General features: G+C 41.7%; 1 protein-coding gene across 1 annotated transcript; it reads right to left on the bottom strand.

Moving 5' to 3' along the window:
* LOC147423666 (3,9-dihydroxypterocarpan 6A-monooxygenase-like) lies at nt 1-3,127 on the bottom strand. Its single transcript, XM_086501895.1, has 2 exons — nt 2,230-3,127; nt 1-656 (listed from the first exon to the last, which is right to left on the bottom strand). Exons 1-2 carry the CDS (start codon nt 3,106-3,108, stop codon nt 39-41), a joined length of 1,497 nt encoding a protein of 498 aa, XP_086358021.1. The 5' UTR covers nt 3,109-3,127; the 3' UTR covers nt 1-38.
* Nucleotides 3,128-20,072: the final 16,945 nt, after the last annotated feature.

Here is a 20,072-nt window from a genome sequence, read left to right as displayed (position 1 = left end):
TAATAGGAACTTTCTTTGTGCGGGTTGTTTTTCTGGTATTATAAGAGTTGAGAAGACACCCTCAACGTAGCTAGAGCACAAAGAGGATTTGCCATGGTAACTGTGATCCCAGTTTTCTCTGACATGTCAATGCAATGTAAGTTAGAGGGGACCGACCACGTAAATGCTTGGACAAGGGTGGCTAGCATGAGGTGAACATTGAGCGAAGCCAGTCCCAGTCCAGGACACCCTCTTCGTCCCGACCCAAATGGTAAAAATTCAAACTGTTGGCCTCGGAAGTCCATATTCGAATGAAGAAAACGTTTTGGCCAAAAGTCAAGCGGCCTTTCCCATATGGCAGGGTCCCTCCCAATGGCCCAGACATTGACAAATACTCGTGTTTTGGCAGGAATAGTGTAGCCTCCAAGTTGGGATTCTTGAATGGTCTCTCGCGGGATAAGTAACGGTACGGGAGGGTGTAGCCTGAAAATCTCCTTCACTATAGCGTTGAGGTAAGGAAGATTTGGTATGTCCTCGTCTTCAACGAGGCGATCTCTTCCCACTACCTTATCCAACTCTTCTTGCACCATTGTCATCTCTTTTGGATTATTAAGGAGCTCCGCCAAGGCCCACTCGACAGTGCTAGCTGATGTCTCTGATCCTCCTATGAAAAGGTCCTATAAAACAAAATTTAAACCAGATGAGTTTCTGACAAAGAACCGGCAGAATCATTAGCCAATATGAGAAGCGCTTAAATTGTAGAATGCTTGTAAGCCTACTGTCTATATGTTATATACTTTCATAAGGTCAGAAGAGTCTGAACTTACAAATTATGAGAAGAGGCTAGACACTCACAAAAATACAAAAGTAACCGACACAAGAAAATAGACTAGACAAAAACAAACCATCATTTACTTGAAATGCTTTTAGGAAAGGCATTCGCAAAATAAGTTAAAAGCGGCTTACTTGACTAAAACCTGAAACAAGCACTCATCTTTAAACAAACAAGGATAAGACATCAGAAAGACTTAATCCTAGAATTCAGACTCCACCCTACAACTTCTAAAAGAACAAATTCAAAAATCCTACTGTTTTTTCTATTTTCCTCTTACAATACACTATCATCATGTGCTTTGATTCGAGTTTTTTTTTCATAAAATGGACATGAAAGATTACAAAGTCCAATATTAACGCCATAATGCAGAATACCCCAAGCCCCTCTTAAGAAACCATAGCTCATTAGCAAGTCAGATGCATAATGATCATGGCTAGAGATGGGTGTGGTACTTACATAATTTATCCCGCCTGTTCTCGACCATTTGTAGCCAATTAATCTCATTTTAAACATCAACAGCCCCCATTACTTATGAAACTTAATGTGCCTTTGATGGATGAGAAAAAGTAAAGTTATAGGCTTTAGGTTTGTCGTCCTTCAAAGATAGAGCCTTTGCTTATTTCCATGTCATTTCTGAATGAAGTTTCTTTTATTTAAAGAGATCTTCGGCAAGCTACCTGAAATCAATGCAGCCACCTCTAAATATATTCTTGGAGATCGCACTATCACACCATTCTCACAGAGGACAAGTTCCTTGGTTTAAGACTAGTTGAACGAATTAATATGGTCTGCTTTGGGAACTTCAGCATTTGTGGTCCTGCTATTGGGGTCTCACTCGGCCATCCTAGCCCCACTTGTGGGAAATTATGGCCCAATAGATCAAAAACTTAAGACCTCCTAGTACAATAATTTTTTGTACTTATAAAGTTATATGGTACATTTACCATACTTGCATATCAATATGATACAGTACATAATCTACGGGACAAGATGCAACATAATCTAAGTTGTAGTATGGCATGCCTAGGTGGCTAGGGAGTGACGAGTCCCCATAGTGTAGTAGCACGTGCCAGGGTTTGAGAAAGCCTGCTCTATATCCCTCCTGCTCATTCGTAGTTGAATCTCTCGGATGACCCCATGATACTGGATGGAGCTGGCTAGGCTTTGCATTGTACAGCCCCACACATATTGAGTTAGAGCTCCATCCTCGTCATCCCACATGTTTACACATCTACAGGTCAATCAAATTTAGTAGCAGGTTTCTTTTCTGCACTATTGCCAAAGGATACCCAGAACACGTGTACATCGTTCTACCTCATAGGCTGACTTCGGCCTCTAAAGGATGTTCATAAAACACTCTCTCTCTCTCTCTCTCTCTCTCTCTCTCTCAAACTTTTAAGTTTAGGAGGGCTCACCATTAAGATGGCCTGGATGTTGTTATCCGAGATAAGCTTGTTGGTTGCAGAGACATCGAGAAGAACGTCAAGCAGGTCGTTGCATGGTGGTGGGTCACTCTCTTCTCTTGCTTTGCGCCTGTTAACCATCACCTCTTGCAAGATGGTCGACCAACTCTCTCCCGCGGCCTTCATGCGCTTCACATAGCCCTGTAAATCTAGCCATCTCAACCAAGGTATGAAGTCGCCCACATTGAACACACCCAGCAGGTACATAACGTCATCAATGAGATGCAGCAGATCAATCTGATGTGTAGATGAAAGCTCTGTAATCCTGCTTCCAAGAGCCATCCTGCAATTGATGCGATTCGTGGCCGCAAGCAAAGTCGGGCGCAGCTTCACTGCCTTCTCGCTGCATAAGCCCCTGTCCAGAAGCTCGCATGCGATTCCCCGAATCTCATCCACCCTTATGTGCTTGAACCCTTCCAGCCGCTTGGCGGTGAAGAGCTCCGTTGCGCAGATTTGCCGCATGAGCCTCCAGCTGGGGCCGAGGGGTGCAAAGGCGATGTTGCTGCAGTCAAGCACCATGTGGATTGCTGCGTCAAAGCGAGGGCGAGAGGCGAAGGAGGAATCATGGGTTTGCAAGATCTTCCTGGCGAAGTCAGGGGAGGAGGCCACGATGGTGGGAACAGAGCCCAGGCGAAGGCCCAGGAGGGGGCCATAGCTGCGGGAGAGCTTGCAGAGGGACTGGTGAGGGAGCTCGCCAACAAGGTGAAGGTGCCCGATGAGGGGCAGTGGAAAGGGGCCGGGCGGCCAAGATCCCCTTGATAAAAACTTGATACAAACGTACGTTATTAGCCCAAGTATCACTAACACTACCACCCCCCCTAATGTTGACATATCTCACCAGGACTTGTAGGAAGAGGCACCGGCCTTTGATATTTAAGGGCAACAGGAAAATGATTTTATGGAGCCGGCCATATTTAAAAAGGACAAAAATTCTGTATAGAATTGAACTTTTCAACTAAAACTCTTGAAGTTTGAGCCGACCACGAAGCTTGCTTGCGAGAAATTGAGGCGGCCATATTTTTTCTTTTACCAGGTTTTGAACCTACCTTTGTTCAAGCCTTGCTATGAACACTATTGTTATTCTGTTGTCGACAAAAATCCAACTCGTTGTCACTTTCAATACTCACATATCTGTGTTTGTAGCGTAAATATCCCTGCTCTAGCCACTGCTCAAATTAACCTTTTTCTAAACCCCATGGAAAACCTACACAAGCAAGAGGTAATTTGACTTTTTACATGAAATTTCTCACAATTGCCTATTGATCAAGCCGTTTCTAACAACAATTAGGTCTGCAGTGATGAAGTTAAGTTTCCAAACAAGGACTTACATTTTGCCAACTGGGTTTTACATCTGGGTTTTGCGAAGTCGAATTCGAATAAAAATATGCCTAAAAGGTTACAAACATGCATAACAAAAGGTATTGTGGCGACAACAAAATCAATCTCTCAAGCTCTTGGCACATGATGCTTATGGCACACACTCCTAGAGAGACATTACCCATGAAAGTGCGCAATGCTACTACTATTCGCAACTACCAATGGTAAGAATAAAAGAATCGATTAATAACTTCCCTTTACGTGCTTGCGCTCCCTCCGCCTGCCTTCTTCTCTTGCACTCCCCCTTGCCAAGAGGAGGAGCATGCTGATGAGGATGAGATCGAGCGAAGAGCTGATGCGAAGCCACCGAGTAGCAACAATGGCCCAAATGAGGACACAAAAGCCAAGGAAGCTCAATGCTGAACTGCGATTATCCCTCTTGGGGCCGCTTCTTTCTCTCTCTCTCTCTCTCTCTCTCTCTCTCTCTCTCTCTCTCTCACACACACACACACACACACACACACACACACAAATATGCAGAGTTGCAACTCCCTATTCATGCATGGAAATGCAAAGGCGCATGAAGTAAATCCTCTGCTGTCGGTAGAAGAAATCCCGCCTTTGCAGTCACGTGGTTGGGGAGAGAGAGAGAGAGAGAGAGAGAATCCCCCAAGATTCTCCATCTTTTATTTTTCTTAGAAGGGTATTACCTTATAATATTAATACTAAGGATACTCCAACATGAGGAGGGGGTAACTGTTTTGAGTTACCCCCTCCTCCCTACAAATAACATTACTTCAAAGCGGTGTAGTTAGAGTATACAAAGGTTACCCCCCCTTCCATTGCATGCAGGGCACAAGAAAATGATTTTATGGAGCCAGCTTGAAATCCCTTTCACCCCCTTTTTGGGAACGTGAAAACCATATTTGAGAAAGAAAAATTCCATGTAAAATTGAACTTCTCAACTAAAAATCTTGAGATTTGAGCCGACCCCAAAGCATGCTTGCGAAAAATTGAGGCAGCCATATTTTGAGTTCAACAGGTTTTGAATAAAGAGATCCTACCTTTTTTTGAAGCCCTAACATACATCAAATCAAATGCATAACTAAACTTATGATTACCGCCCTTCGTGTGGGGGGCACCTAACTTTTTATATATCTTTGACTAATCACTTCTAGCATACATGGATGGTTCTATTTGGGTCAGAATCCAGATCTTCTACTGTCGTCTATCCTCAGGACTAAGTGACACAGAGCATTTAAGGGGGGTGGGAGGGGAGATCAATCGATGAGAACTCCACGCACGATCGTCGAGGCGATCTGCACCATAGATGGCTTGTTAAAACTAAACCCAGTCAAGAATTAAACTAAGACATGGGATATGTCCGGGTTTAGTTCTAGGTCACTCCAGGTTTATCATTTATAACACCATGTAAAATTGCATTCCTTTCACATGCGCACGGACGGGCGACGTGGTTAGCTCAAGCCTCAAAAGGCGATAGGCCACGAGGTCGTGGCTTCCAATCCGGGCTCCTCACCTACGTCACCATTTTTTGGGGGGTCATGCCCACCTCGAGATGCTTGCCACTCTCCTCCACCATCGATCCCCTTATCCACACCCACATGCACCCCCGTGCCACTTAGTGTCGTATATCATCCATGGCTAGAAAATTCCAATTGTAAACTTTTGAATCAGATTGATAATGATGCAAACCTCAAGGAAGTGCATCATGTGCATTGAGTTTGTTGCAATCTCCATCAGACGTTACGCTCCAAGATATGAAAACGAAACAATTGCTAAAGAAGTATATAAGAAAATACGAAGTCTTGTTTAGTAAACACATGGCATTGCAAGAGGTATATTTCCAAACTATTAAATGCCAAAGTTTGCAAGTAAAACTAGTCGAAGAAACATGAAGAGAGCATTTTCGTCTTGTTTAGTAAACGCATGGCATTGCAAGAGGTATAAAAATTAAAAGGTATTTTCAATAGCTTCAAAAAAAATTAAAAGGTATTCTTAATGGCTTCAAAAAATTGAAAGGTATTCATAATTCAAAGACTCCTCTCAACAACAAGAAAAACGATGCGTCAGTTTATAGCACATAACAACAGGCAATGACAAATCACATAGATTTGCAACAATATTAACTCGAAAAGACGGATACAACATTGCAAGAGAGAGAGAGAGAGAGAGCGCAAAGAACACGCTTAAAGAAACATTAAAGAGAAAAAAAAAATCTATTTATAAGGGCACAAAAGGTCTTTTGACTTTTCGTCTGCATCTGTCTTTTCATTTTCTAAACTCACCCTTCACTTACACACTCAATATGTTTTGAAAATTTTTTTATTTTTTTGAGATTGGGGAGACCTAATTCCAAACCATTAAATGCCAAAGTTTGCAAGTAAAACTTGTCAAAGAAACATAAAAGACCATGATGAAGGAGTTAGACGTTAGGGTTGTGTATAACTATGACTTTGATGCTTTTATGTGTGGAGTCAAGTTCATTGTGAGGAGGGGTGCCCTCTATGAGCGGGGTCGCACAAGATGCTAGCAACCTTAGCAAGGTTATTGAAATTAGGTAAAAGAAGATGGTCGTGACTCGCAACCCGTCGTGAGAAGGAAACCATGTTGCAAAGGTGGCAAAAATGCTTGCAAATTCCCCTAAAGAATATCTTAGACCCTTCAATTTTGGATGGGTTAGCAGAGGCACTAGAATGCTTCTGTCTTCATGCATAATTTCCAAAAACATGGAGATTCTCATAGATGCTAGCAACTTTAGCAAGGTTATTGAAATTAGGTAAAAGAAGATGGTCGCAACTCGCAATCCATCGTGCGAAGGAAGCCATGTTGCAAAGGTGGCAAAAATGCTTGCAAATTCCCCTAAAGAATAGCTTAGACCATTCAATTTTGAATGGGTTAGCATAGGCACTAGAATGCTTCTCTGTCTTCATGCATAATTTCCAAAAACATGGAGATTCTCTTATGTCTATCACTATCCACATTCCTTTTGGGGGTGACTCACCCCTATAAGAAATTATTCAATTTCATAAGCGTAGAGCCAAAATTTAGGGATCTCTCTCTCTCTCTCTCTCTCACACACACACACACACACACACACACACACACACACACACATACGCGTGTGTGTGTGTGGGTGTGGTTTTATTTTGGTGAGAGATAAGAGCTGTTTACTGTGTACAAGAGATCTTTCGGGATGGTCAATGAGCCTATCTCCCAAAGGAAATACAAAGTGGAGGAGTAGAGTATGAGTACTAGCTATATAAGTCACATTGGCATATAGGAAGAATTCAATATGAGCCACCAAGGGGGTGCATAATGCCATGTAATGTGTCTCTAATTCAAAATGAAAAATACTAAAGCTCGTGCTCATACCCAAAGAAAAGAGTATCTACATCGTTTCGCCATCTTAGAAGAGCTTGCCGATGTATGCCGCTGGCTAGACCAGATAGGTGTCAAGGAAGGCTATGGATCCAAGATGTAAGCACAACAAGCTCTCCACATAATCCATAATATAATGCAATTAATTGTGGTAAAAATCCTATCCAACAAATATAGATCAAACTGATGCACAAAGGGTGGAAGCATATCAAGAGTACCTTGTTTGTAACTTGTGAGCATGAAGATTGGATTTGCATGAGAATCCTCAAACAAAATGTGTGACCCCGCAAATCTCAATAGCTAGGCAACCACCCCCAATGCCACAAGTCCATCATGTATGCCAATTGTGATAAGCGAACAACATACTACCCGTCAAACCGGTTGTGCATATGGGCATACCCAAAAGCAATGGCATAGGGGCTCCTCTTGGTATGTATTACATCGTTTGACAGGTTGGGTCGTGGCCAATACATGCAACCTAAGTGCCAATAGGGAGTCCTACAACATGCAGTAAGATATCGAGTAGCTAGCACTAGCACTTCAAATGCATGACCAAACTAGGAGAGATGTGCTATTAAGACCCTTGGTGCTTCTCCCTCAAAAGGATCAACTGCCCAATGCAAATATGGTAGTCAAGAGAAAGACAATAGCTCCCCATCAGTCTGCTCAATAGGCCACTGCCAGTCACCAAGATCCTGTCCAACTACACCAAAGGATTCCATCCAAAATTCATCATGTCTAGAGAGCCGCCTCCTATGGGGGGCCAATAGGATCAAGACAAGATTGCCTGCTAAGAGACCCCACTACTTGAATAGGCTGCCGATGACCATTCATATATTGATTAAGTGGTATCACACCGTGAAAGTCTAGCCGTAGATGTTGTCCATGATGAACAGTCTCCACAATGCCAAAATCAATAGTCCTATGAAGATAATCAATCGATTGGAGGGGGCAAAGAACATCCATCATACCTCATGGGAAGGAAAGGTAGTATGTCCTCTAACCATGGCATGCTACTCAATTGGAATAGCAATCTCATCTCTAATATATGTATAGCAACTCCACACTAGATACCATACATAATGCCAATGAATCCACAACTAGCACGGAGGCCTTAAACCAACTATTTTGAGGGAGGAATCTCAAAGCTCGAGCGAGATTTTCCGAGCAATCCCTAAAACGAGCGAAATAGGGCAAGGCACATATACAAAACAAAAATCAAACGTTATTTCTTAGGTGACTTCAAGCACAACAACAAAAAATTAATTCAAGATTGCACCTATTTTTAATGGTAAATCAACCACAAATTTTTGACCGACAAAACCCTTTTAGAGAAACTTAGTGGAAAAACCTTCTCTTAAATTTTTCATGTTTATATGAGCACTGCTCGAAGTTCGTACACCTTAACAAAAATGAGGATACAACATAGAAGACCCTTACTCACATGGATCGAGGCACAACATTGGGATCAAAAAGCAGCATGTTGAGGAGGTGGGGCCAAAGGGAGGGCAGTACTTGAATGAAAAGCATTGGAGGCAACAACAGGTGGCAAATGGAGTATCAGTAACATTGCCATCATCATTACCAACAAGCGTGAAGAATCAGGAACATGCTGGACCAAGCAAGGCATGGGAGGGAGAGTAGGCGTTCCTGGGAGTCGGGAGTCCATAGTTGCTGGTGGGAACTGGTAGAGGGTAGCGATGGAGACTGGCTTGGATATCTCTATCTGTGTGTGTGTGTGTGTGTGTGTGTGTGTGTGTGTGTGTGTGTGTGTCTCTCTCTCTCTCTCTCTCTCTCTCTCTCTCTCTCTCTCTCTCTCTTTGCAAAAGTTAGCATTTTGGCATAGTTACCGAAAGAGTTGCATAGTTGCATGTAAGGCAAATAATTGGTATACGTACAACCATGCATGAGGCACAATTGTTTCAAAAAGTAACTGATAATTATGGCCCAAGTCTGTCTCAAAAAACAACTCTACAAAGATCCAAAGAATATATAGGCATGCTATTTCCATGGCAATAGATACCGCCTACTCATGCAAACTGATCGAGAGCACCCAGCACTCCTGATGTAGTAAACCTTGTAAGAAGACCACAAAGGGGTGACTTTGAACTCATCTATGATAGGCATAGACAAGACACACATTGGCAATCGATATATAACTTCTTTTTCCATTGTTTTTGACAAAGCAAGACGCACATTGACGGCCACTATACCATTTCCTTTTTACATTTTTTTTAATGAAGCAAGCAACAACAGCAACTAGCACATTAAATAAGTAGCTAGGTTTGTTAAAGCTTGCCTATAACAAGCACATTTATGACGGCAGATTTCACTTGGTGTCTCTTAGAGATAGTGATGGTTAGCACATTAGCGTCAATACAACTTTCACATCATCCAATTTGACATTATCAGGTAGTTGAAATTGTCGAACAAAACGACCAAGCGATCTCTCTACAGCATACCATGTCACGGGTTCTTTCTCTTCCACATTCTTGAACTCCCCAGTGATTTCCAAGGTACCATCTTCATGCGCATGCACTTGCACATCCAATTTGAATATGTGGGCGTTGGAAGTCCTCTTTCAAATCGTAGGGACGTGCTAACAATAAAATACATCAGTTTGACAGATTCCTAGTACATTCAGAGAGCCCTCCAAGCCCACGATAGCGCTCTCATCTGCTTCTTCACGCGCGTACACACACACTCTCTCGCTCTGATGCTCGCCTTCCTCATCCCCTAACTAGAAATCTCATTGCATGCCAACGTCTCACAGGCTTTCCAAACTTTCACGACAGGGTCAGAGATGAACCGGGAGAGGGAGCTTTCATGGATGCGATATCAACCAAAAGAAGGAAGAAGAAAGCGAGCAAACTTTCATCCGCAAAGCGTACTAAAATGCTTGCAGCACCATGCAATCGGCCTATGCTTTATTTGCCATTACACAGGAACCGTGAGAGATGCTTATTTAGGACTTGTGCTACCATTGTTGCTCCTGCGTAATGCTATATTTAGGACTTGTGCTACCATTGTTGCTCCTGCGTAATGCTACTGTGTACTGTTACATACTGGTAGCTTCGTTTATTTAGCGGAATCTCCACATATTCCCTTGCTCTTAAGTTTCTCCAAAACGCAGCAATGATATTCGAACACAGACAAGCAAAAAATTGACATGATTACGCCTCTCGTCTAACCACTCGAACTGCCCTTGTTCGCTGCTTGCAAGCGGATATTGTTTATTAAAAAAAGTCAAAAACCTTGTCTATGCTGCTCAGCCTACCTGCGCGTCATCTCCTTCCTGAAACTGAGCCTACTTGCGCATCCTCATCTCCTGCTGCTGCTCCTACTGCGCATCACTGTCGTCGTCTAGCTCCCGCAGCTCAGTTTGATGTGCGCCTATTCAAGGCAAATCTTGCAAGATTCCACTTTATAGGAACTTTTTGAAATCGTAGGGACATACTCTTTTAGTTTTAAATTTTTTTAACTCTCTCTCTCTCTCTCTTTCTCTCTCTCTCTCTCTCCTGCTTCTGCTCGCGCTGCTAGCTTCTGTTTTTGCTCTCGCTGCTGCTGAAAACTTCTGAGCGCGTTGCCCCTGATCCGCTTTTTGTTTCACGCTGCTGATGGGGTCTCTAGGGAGGACTGTTTTCTTCCTGTGTCAGTGGTTTACAATAGGTTAGGGTTCAATGCAGGTCGGACCGCAATGCCATGCGCCCCACACCTGCTGACAAGAAATGACGAAGCAGTGGGGGAGCGATGATGAAAAGAAGGTTTAATAAAGTGAGACGGCAATTGGGCTAGAAACACGTCGTGTGCCATCCGTTCAGATGAGAGAGCCGAAGGCCCATGCGCCGGCGGAGGGGCGTGGTTGCTGCGCATCAGCGCCTCATTAGGATTACGCAAGCGCATGTGAGAAAAAGTGACACGAAACTGCAGCTTCTGTCCCAGCGCAAAGAAAGAGAGCCTAGATGGCACCACCTACATGGAATCGTAGTTGTTATGGCCCCCAAGGTAGGTGACGGTGCACAGCATGGTGCGGTTCACGTTAGGGGGGAGTCGCAAAAGCGCGAAAGAGGGATAGTTGAGGTCCAACAGAGACGGGGGATACTGTGGCCATTTCCACTTGCGCTCACTCATCGTGTTCCCCTTCAAGTTTGTGTACAATCGCGCAAACTTCAGCCCGGGTGCTGCCTCTACGTACACTCAGCCCTGCACCTCAACACCCTAATTAAGCCTGCATGCCCTGCCCACTCTCGACAGTAGCTGGCTCTCAATTAAGTAGCTTCCTCTGTGTGTGTGTGTGTGTGTGTGTGTGTGTGTGTGTGTGTGTGTGTGTGTGTGTGTGTGTGTGTGTGTGTGTGTGTGTGTGAGAGAGAGAGAGAGAGAGAGAGAGAGAGAGAGAGAGAGAACCAGCACCTCAACGCCCTAATTTATAAGCCTGCATGCCCTGCACACTCTCAGTAATAGCTGGCTCTCAGTTAAGTACCTTCCTCTGAGAGAAAGAGACAGAGAAGAAGAAGAAGAAGAGAGTTTAAACGTCATAGGAAACTATCCCAAGAGACCTTAAAGATCTAGCCTACGAGGAGTTGAACTCAAGACATGTTATGAGAGAGAGAGAGAGAGAGAGAGAGAGAGAGAGAGCCTCCATCGTTCTTTTTTTGACAAAGAGAAATTACGCTGAAGCACGCACTTATGTGAGAGAGAGAGAGAGAGAGAGAGAGAGAGAGAGAGAGAGAGAGAGGTGCTCGCCTCCTCTCTCCTACCAAGCCGGCAACGTCGACGGTTTGTGTGAGAGAGAGGGGGAAAGCTGGGGAAAGAGGGGGGCAGTTGAGGCCTACAAGAAGATATTACGTGTGTGTATTTAGGGTGTATCTTTTTGATGTAGGACTCCCTCTATATCCTGCGCACGGCCTGACGCACAATATCCACCATGTTGACGCCTCCGCTCACGATTTGTATCCCCCTCGCCTGACGTTTGAGGCCTCTGCTGGCTTCAATTTCATTCTACGCAGCATTGTCGCCTCTGCTCACATCATCTGAGATCTCAATTTTTTTTGAATACTTTCCAGCTAGTACCCCCTACTCTATTCAACTGTTTAGGAAAAACCATTTTTTCAAACATACAAATTCCTTTCCTTGAATTTGTCAGGAGAAAGTTTAAGAAAATAAGCTTCAATCTTTTGTGAAAGAAGCTCTTCATATGAAGACTCACGCCCCTAAGCTTTAAGGTTGCCACATTGTATGGTAGAAATATCCTAATTATTTTATTTATTTACAACTAACTTTTTTCAGTTATGACGATGCCTTTCTAGAAAATTTTAGTCATAGAATTAAGGATTGGTCAATTAAGGATAAACATGATTTTATTGTAATAGAAGTCTTTCATAATTAATGGTGTTTGTCGGCGATGTGTCATGTAAGAAGGGTGTCTTTGTATGAAGATCACAGCCTTGTAGTATAGATAGGGCAAGACAACATGGAAAAGACAATTGGTGTATAAATGAACTAGTGAGGTGCAATAAATTGCTATCAAATTGATGCATCTAAGATGAGGAAGGATTCACATGCTCTCAAGTGTAAATGACAATCAAGAACCAAAGTACTAGACAGAGGAGCACTACAAATGACCTTACAAAAAGAAACTTACGATGACTTCAAAACATGTGAAGCCCATACGAGCTTAAGAGAGAAGATAATAATTTCAAATATTGTGTTTATTTTCTTAAAAGTAAACTTTGATCTTTTGGAATTTAACAAGTAGTCTATCCATTGAGAACCCTTTTTGTTGTGGTGCATGAATATATAACAAACGATAAATATTCTATTGACGATAAAATCTACTATATCCGCTCGGGTTTATCCTTGCTCGGAAAAACTCGCTCGGTGTATGGTAACACTCATTTTGAGGTGTTGTCAAGCCCAAAAGGAGAGGAGAAATCTCTCTCTATGTGTGTGTGTGTGTGTGTGTGTGTTGAGTTATATTAAACTTAATACATATACACAAAAGAACATAACGTTCAAAAGACAACTGGCTTCAGATAACTAGATAGAGATTTGTACAAAAAAAACTTAGTTTTAGATTCATTTTTAGATAGTATAATAAGAATGAAGCATCTTTCCAATGATCCTAAACAAAAAACCAAGGAGTTGTGGAGGTCATCAAGGTTGAATCGGCACGGTTCTTCAAAGTCGGACAACAACAAAGTCAAAAAAACTCTTTAAGTAAAAATAGAATTCTCACCACCTGCATCCAAATAAACAAGACAACTGATTCGTTAGCCTCAAATACATATTACAATCCTATCAGTTGTTATCCATGTCCTACTTAAAAACTTTGTTACTTAAACCTACTACCCTTTAAATAAATTGAAGTGTCAAATAGTGCAAAGTATCAAGAGACCAATATCCCTACAAAAGTAAGTGGTTAAACCTAAAAACATATTTTTTCAAAAGATTTTACTATCATTGGAAGGCCATCACCCCTTCCAATCCAAGTGTCAAATGAAATTTATTTATAACCACTTTATAGCTTCATTTTTTTAAAATTTAACTCAAGCATGAAGTATTCAAAACATATTAACAAGATGCCTCTAAAAAGTAAACCCACCCTAAGGGCATCAAAAGGTCAATACCCCTTTTGATGCAAGTGTCTTGACAGCTATTTAATTTGAATAGTCAAATTAAGCTGGTAATTTAGAAAAGTTTGTTCATTCAACCTAACTAGTTGAGCCATTAGTAAACCCAAGAATGGTTAGCACCATGTTTATGAAGTAAAATTTTATGTAATTTTTTTTAGTAATGCTCAAGATATTGAAAGTAAGCTACGTAATCAATCCATTTTAATGCCCAAATCAAGCTTTAAACAACTAGAATCATCCCTAATGGCAATATCATATCTTGAGAGAGTCGAGTATCATATTAAACTCAAACAATTTTTATAACTTTCACGTTAATTTCAGTAATATACAAACAACTGCATGGACAAGTAGCCACTAGCCAAGTAGTGTACGACAATGAGAGGTAGGTAAGTAGGTCAAATGAACTAGGGCCTATATCCGAGATTACCACCAACCAATTAGTAAATGACAACGAGAGGTAGGTAGGGCAAATGACCTAGAGCATATATCCGTTATTTCGGTTAGACACCATTGTCACAAGAGATCAGTAAACCATAAATCATTAAATCTTTCAAGCAAAAAAGACCAATGTAGCAAGGATCCATTACCTTATGGCAGGAAAGTATTACCACCTGTACATTTAGCCATTCAGGCTTTGAAAAAAAAATTGACAAAAAAGTGAACTAATATAGGCGATCCCTATTTTTTTGGGACAGCCAAAAGGAGTAATGCCACGACATAACATTAGACCAACTAGTAGCCAAATGCAACAGATTATACATAAGCATGAAAGTACAAATGTAGCTGTATAATCAGTTTACGCAAGAACCGAACTGTCAGTAGAGAAATATCTCATTGAGTATCATAGTACGACATAGGAACTATACTAAGTAAGCCAAAAACACAACAATATAATTAACGAGAAGATAACAAATCATGCCACCCCAAAAAATTGACCAATTAATCAAGTTTTATGATCGGTGTGTTTGACCAAGAAAAAAACGACGGTGGTTCGACACACACCTAAGAGGCAAGAGTCTGTTCAGTAATTGCCATGATGCAGTAATCAAAATAACAGTAAATGCAGTGACCATCACTCTCTTTCACAATTTTAATACAATAAGTCAAGGCTAAGTGAGGGATTAAAAACCGTCACCTGTTTAAATAGGTGCCAAGTGAGCTAGTGCCCATCCACTATCCTTGAAGTTTGCAAAGCATTCAACCCTTCTAGTGATAAGATCCCACTGTAATCCACGGCAGCAAGGGCCACAGCCCTCAGATACTTTGCAGAGATATAGCATAGGCCAAGATCCAAGAAGCTACAGGGTATAGAGAAAGAAAGAAGGAGTAGGTGTGTGAGTGCATGAGAGAGAGAGAGAGAGAGAGAGAGAGAGAGAGAGAGGGAGGGAGGGGGGGACAGGGATATCAAGAGGATGATAGGATTGCAGACTCGGGAGGCACACAAAAGGGAGCAACAGTCGAAGCCACGGTTGCCAAAACTTAAGCATATGGAGGAGGGAGAAAGTTATTACCACGCCAAAGAGCATCATAAAGCCCGGTAGGTGGAGGGCACAAGTGGCGATTTCATAGGGAAGAGGTCCCACCCATGGGAGGTAAGCCTAGTACAGGGACAAGGTCACACACAACAAACAAGGAAGCATTACCAATTAGGGTTTTAGGCCACGGTTGCCAAAACTTAAGCATATGGAGGAGGGAGAAAGTTATTACCACGCCAAAGAGCATCATAAAGCCCGGTAGGTGGAGGGAACAAGTGGCGATTTCATAGGGAAGAGGTCCCACCCATGGGAGGTAAGCCTAGTATAGGGACAAGGTCACACACAACAAACAAGGAAGCATTACCAATTAGGGTTTTGGGCCTAGGGATAAATAAAAAATTAAGCCCATAGCAGGAAAGTAATCCCAGAGAACTAGTGCAATTAGAGTGTGAGTGCGAGTATATGGATGTTTTTTGCACTAGACCAATAAATCCAAGTGAATGGCATAGGAATTTTGAGGAGATTAATCCCGCTAGAAATCCTAAGGTACAAGTGACTTGTGTGTGTGTGGATTTTTTTGCAATCCTAAGGTACAAGTAACTTGTGTGTGTGTGTGTGGATTAGTGCACACAAAGTGTGCGTGTATGTGTGGTTTTTTTTTTTTTTTTTTTGCAGTAGATTAACAAACACAATCAAGAGTAAAAGGCAGAGGAAATTTCATTAGGTATCCCATAACATGAATTTTATCAAGCCAGTAGTCATAAGGTAAAAGTGACCTCTGTGTGTGTGTGTGTGTGTGTGTGTGTGTGTGTGAGAGAGAGAGAGAGAGAGAGAGAGAGAGAGAGATTAACTCGACAAACGTGCAAGCCCACACATGCAACCACTTGGATGTAGTTTAAGAAAGCTTTGAAAGTGGAATATTTTATTGAAGCCAAGCATAGAGTTACATAGTGTCATGAATATTATTGTCTAACCTTCTTAAAGTATTTTCCATCTTAATTTGGTCACTTAAGTAAAGGGGGAAAAAAAAGAGAACAAGTGAAATTGATTAAGTCTGATGGACCAACCGATCAAGGATTGGGACCAAAAGAGAAAAAGTCCATAAATGAGCAAGGGTAATTGGTAACTAGTTATCTCAGTCATTATCCCGTGCATCCTTGATCAAAGGTACAAGACAAAGGAGATGATTGTGCTAAGCTCAAGTCATTAGAATAACTCTTTAGACTCCAAGTATAAAGTTTGGGAATCCTTATGGTGAAATTCTAACTTGCCACAAATATTTCTAAATTTAACAGATCTAAATTTAGCAGGTCCAACTTTAGCAGGTTTTGGAAGTATCTTGGTAGCACCTCCAAAGCATTGTGCTAAGGTTTCATGTAGGAGGTGAAAGTTTTAAAGCCCAAAGGTGAAATTTATTTTTACCAAAGTTTATCCTAATTTAGTAAGTCCTAAATTAGCAGGTAGTAGGCTGTAGCCCTGGGTCAGCTTCATAAGCCTCCAAGGTTAGTGCAAAGGTCTTGCACCCGAGCTAATTAATAAAAGGGTAAGTTTATAGTTTTTATTAATTGAAAAGTAAAAGCTAATTAATAAAAGGGTAAGTTTATGGTTTTTACTAATTGAAAAGAAAAATCCAAAGACTAAGGTTAGATCAGCCCTTCCTCATTTGGTAAGTTGACTCTAATCCCTCTTTACTAAGCTTGGCTAGGCAACATGTCCAAACTAGGACACACTTGTTTTGTGTGAACTTGTGTGGTGTCTTCACTTGCCAAGAAGAGTTCAAAGAAGGGGGGTTGTTCATGTATGGCAAGAGGGGGAAAGTGCGTGACAAGCTTGAGTTGCATTATGTGTAAGAAATCCAATTCAAGACTAGTTGCACACTTGCATAAGCATATAAGAAGGAGCTCGTTGGTATTTTTGCTCTCTTGCTCCTCTCACAAACTCTCTCAAGTACCCAAGTCGGCAAAGAAATCTCGCTCTCTCCCTCTCCCTCTCCCACTCCCACTCTCATGAGAGCTCTTGAGATTGACTCTATGCTCAAGCTCTTGTCTATGGATGCAAATCCAAGCAAATTAAAGTTTCCTCTTCTCCATATCTACTATTCTATTGTACTAAGCTATGCTAAGAGTTTTCCCATGAGCAAGTGTACACAAAGTATCAATTCTCTTGCTTGAAAAATACTTCTTTCACCCTCATCTACCTCTTTCTGTTTAGTTCCTTTCTCCCCACTAGGTATTTAGGGTTTGGAAAGACATACCATGGAAAATTTAAAGAATATCATCTTCTTCATTCAAGAAAGGCTCCGAAAGGGCATAAACATGTATTGTATCAAAGCTCTCTTTTGAGAGGATTATAATACAAGATCTTTTGGAGGGGGAACCACCTCAAAGAAAACTTGTTCCTCATCAAAAGTTGTCAATCTTAATTAGGTATCCTCTTTGAATTGTGTGCATGATTTTAGTGTTTTCAATGTGTAAATGTGTAAAGAAATCAGCCCATCGCAACCTATAGTCTCCTCTCCATCTTTTTCCTAAGGAAAACTCTCTCCTTTCATGGTTAATTTTTTATGACTCTAAAAGTAAGAATTAGATTTTTTGACATTGGTATTAGAGCTGAGATTTCTCTTTTCTTACCTAAGAAGAGAGGTCCTTGAGTAATCTATGAAATATTGGAGTTTCTCTTTTCTTACCTAAGAAGAGAGGTCCTTGAGTAATCTATGAAATATTGGAGTTGTTCATTGCAAAAGGGTAAGTGGGATTGGGATTTATTATCTTGGTTGGTATGCCTATTTATAGGGTAGGGGGGACACCATGGGGATCTATGCATTATTGAGCTATTAGTCGCCCAATAGGAATTGGTGCCAACATCACACTATTAAACCTACTCCACTACTCTTTGCAACAATTAACAATATTTTAAACCACAGGTGTATTTACTTGAGTGCTAATTTTCAAGGGTTAAGAGGAGTAATAGTCAAAATTTTGGAAGTGCCAAGGAAAGAGCTAGCATACACATACAAGGAAATTCAATCATGACCCAACATAATCAAGAGAAATATTGACAACTTGGATTTGGCTCATGGTATAGCACTTGATGATGGTTGCAGAGTTTTCAACTACCTTGTTGACAAGTTACAAGAAGCTATGGGAAACCCGATTTTGCAAATGGAGATTCAAAGCCAAATTCAATCCCTTCAAGCCCAAGTTCCCCCAAGTGCCCAAGAAGAGAGAATTCTTACGTGGCCTCCTAGTGAGATCTACAAAAGAGGAATCTCTTTGGGTAATGAAGAGGAGATACCAGAAGGACCTCCCAAGAAAAGTGTTCGAAAAGAAGAAGTGCATCCTGAACTTTTGAGGGAGAGATATGAAAGTGATACCCCTCCTACCTTTGAAAGTGATGCTGCCCTAAGAATAAGGTGGGCATGACGGTCACCTAGTCCTCCCAAAAAGAAGATAATTTGTCAAGTACTCCCTCACATGCCAATCCAAAGAAGGGAGAAAGAAATCCCAGCAAGAGGAAATGAAGAACGTGGTCACCATTGTCGGGGTAAAGGCGGTGTGCCTCTTACCTCGGTCGACACGCCAGAGATATCGACTGCCCATAACTTGTACACACTTGATTCTTTGCTAGATAGAAGAATAAGGGGCTCTCTCACACACATAGTGTTGAGTTGCTCCACCCACATCCAATGTTCTCTCTCTCTCTCTCTCTCTCTCTCTCTCTCTCTCTCTCTCTCTCTCTCTGTCCACACATGCACCGCATGTCATAAGTATTCAACTCATTCCAACCAACAATGATCCTCTTGACAACATATTATATGATTTTTATTTCTTCGTTTATTCCTTGTATTTTTGCTCTTGTCTCAGCTACTCTCTTACTTGATACAATTGCGCTTCCAAGGCAGATTTTGCTTTTAGCCCTTTTGCTTTCATTTTGTCTCATTTTGCCTTCCATGACTTTCTTTGAGTCCTCACTAAAATGCTCTCAATTTCCATATGAAGTAGTTTGTGCTCCTCCTTGATAGGTTTGTTCCTGGTAGCTTCTTGAGCTTTGTTGGAATTAGGGTTATAGGGAAACACACACAGCTTGGAGAAGATGAAGAAAGCTCAAGGCACACAACAGAGAGTGTATTACTTAGTGTGCAATGGAAAGATAGATAGCCCTAGAATGATGGTCATATGTACAATGCACGAGGGAAAAAACTTCTAGTGAGGGGAAAAATGCCCCGGTGGTCCTAAGTGTGTTCACACACATCACTACCGCATGTATATGGTAACAAATCCCCCATGGGAGTGATGCAGTGAACGAGAGCTGGCACGTAGAGTATAGGGAAGTGCCATGCCTTGAGGACATGAAGCCCAAAGCTTTGTGGAAAGATTTGAACTTCTCACGAGAAAATGCCTTTGTGAAAAGATCTGCAAGGTTGTCCTATGTTGGCACAAAACCCAAACTGATCTCTCCTGTTGAGAGTCTTTCCCTGACATAGTGGTAATGCACCTCAATGTGCTTTGTGCAAGCATGAAAAATTGGGTTTTCCACAAATGCCAATGTGCTCCGACTGTTAGTGTAGATAGGGTTGACAGTGTCCTGTCCAACACCCAAATCAGCCATAAGGTGTCTGAGCCATACCATCACTCAATTGTACCTGTGAAGACTGCCCTGTACTTAGCCTCAAAACTAGAAGTGGCCGCAATAGGTTGTTTCTTTCTCAACCATGAGATACATGAACTACCGAGCATGAAACAAAACCAATTGTGGACATGTACGTGTCGAAACAACTAGCCCAATTTGAGTCCAAAAAAGCATGTAAGTCTGGCGTCAATGATCCCCCCCTTTGGATAAAACAACCCAAGATGTAAAGTGCCACTCAAGTAGCAAAAAATCCTCTTGACAGCCTGCTAATGCTTAGACCCTAGGCTATGCATGAATATGTTGACCTGTGAGATTGCAAATTGAATATCTGACCTCATGCTGC

This window comes from Adiantum capillus-veneris, chromosome 26 (genome assembly GCF_014529385.1).
Source record: "Adiantum capillus-veneris isolate H3 chromosome 26, ASM1452938v2, whole genome shotgun sequence".
In the NCBI taxonomy this organism is placed as follows: Eukaryota; Viridiplantae; Streptophyta; class Polypodiopsida; order Polypodiales; family Pteridaceae; genus Adiantum; species Adiantum capillus-veneris.
The sequence above is the reverse complement of the archived record's forward strand: the minus strand, read 5'-3'. Positions and strand labels throughout refer to the sequence as shown.

Coding starts and splice junctions, on each gene's coding strand:
- LOC147423666 (XM_086501895.1), bottom strand. CDS start 3,108: ATGTCAACATTAGGGGGGGTGGTAGTGTTAGTGATACTTGGGCTAATA. Junction 657..2,229: donor ACATCCAGGCCATCTTAATG/GTGAGCCCTCCT, acceptor TTTGTTTTATAG/GACCTTTTCATAGGAGGATC.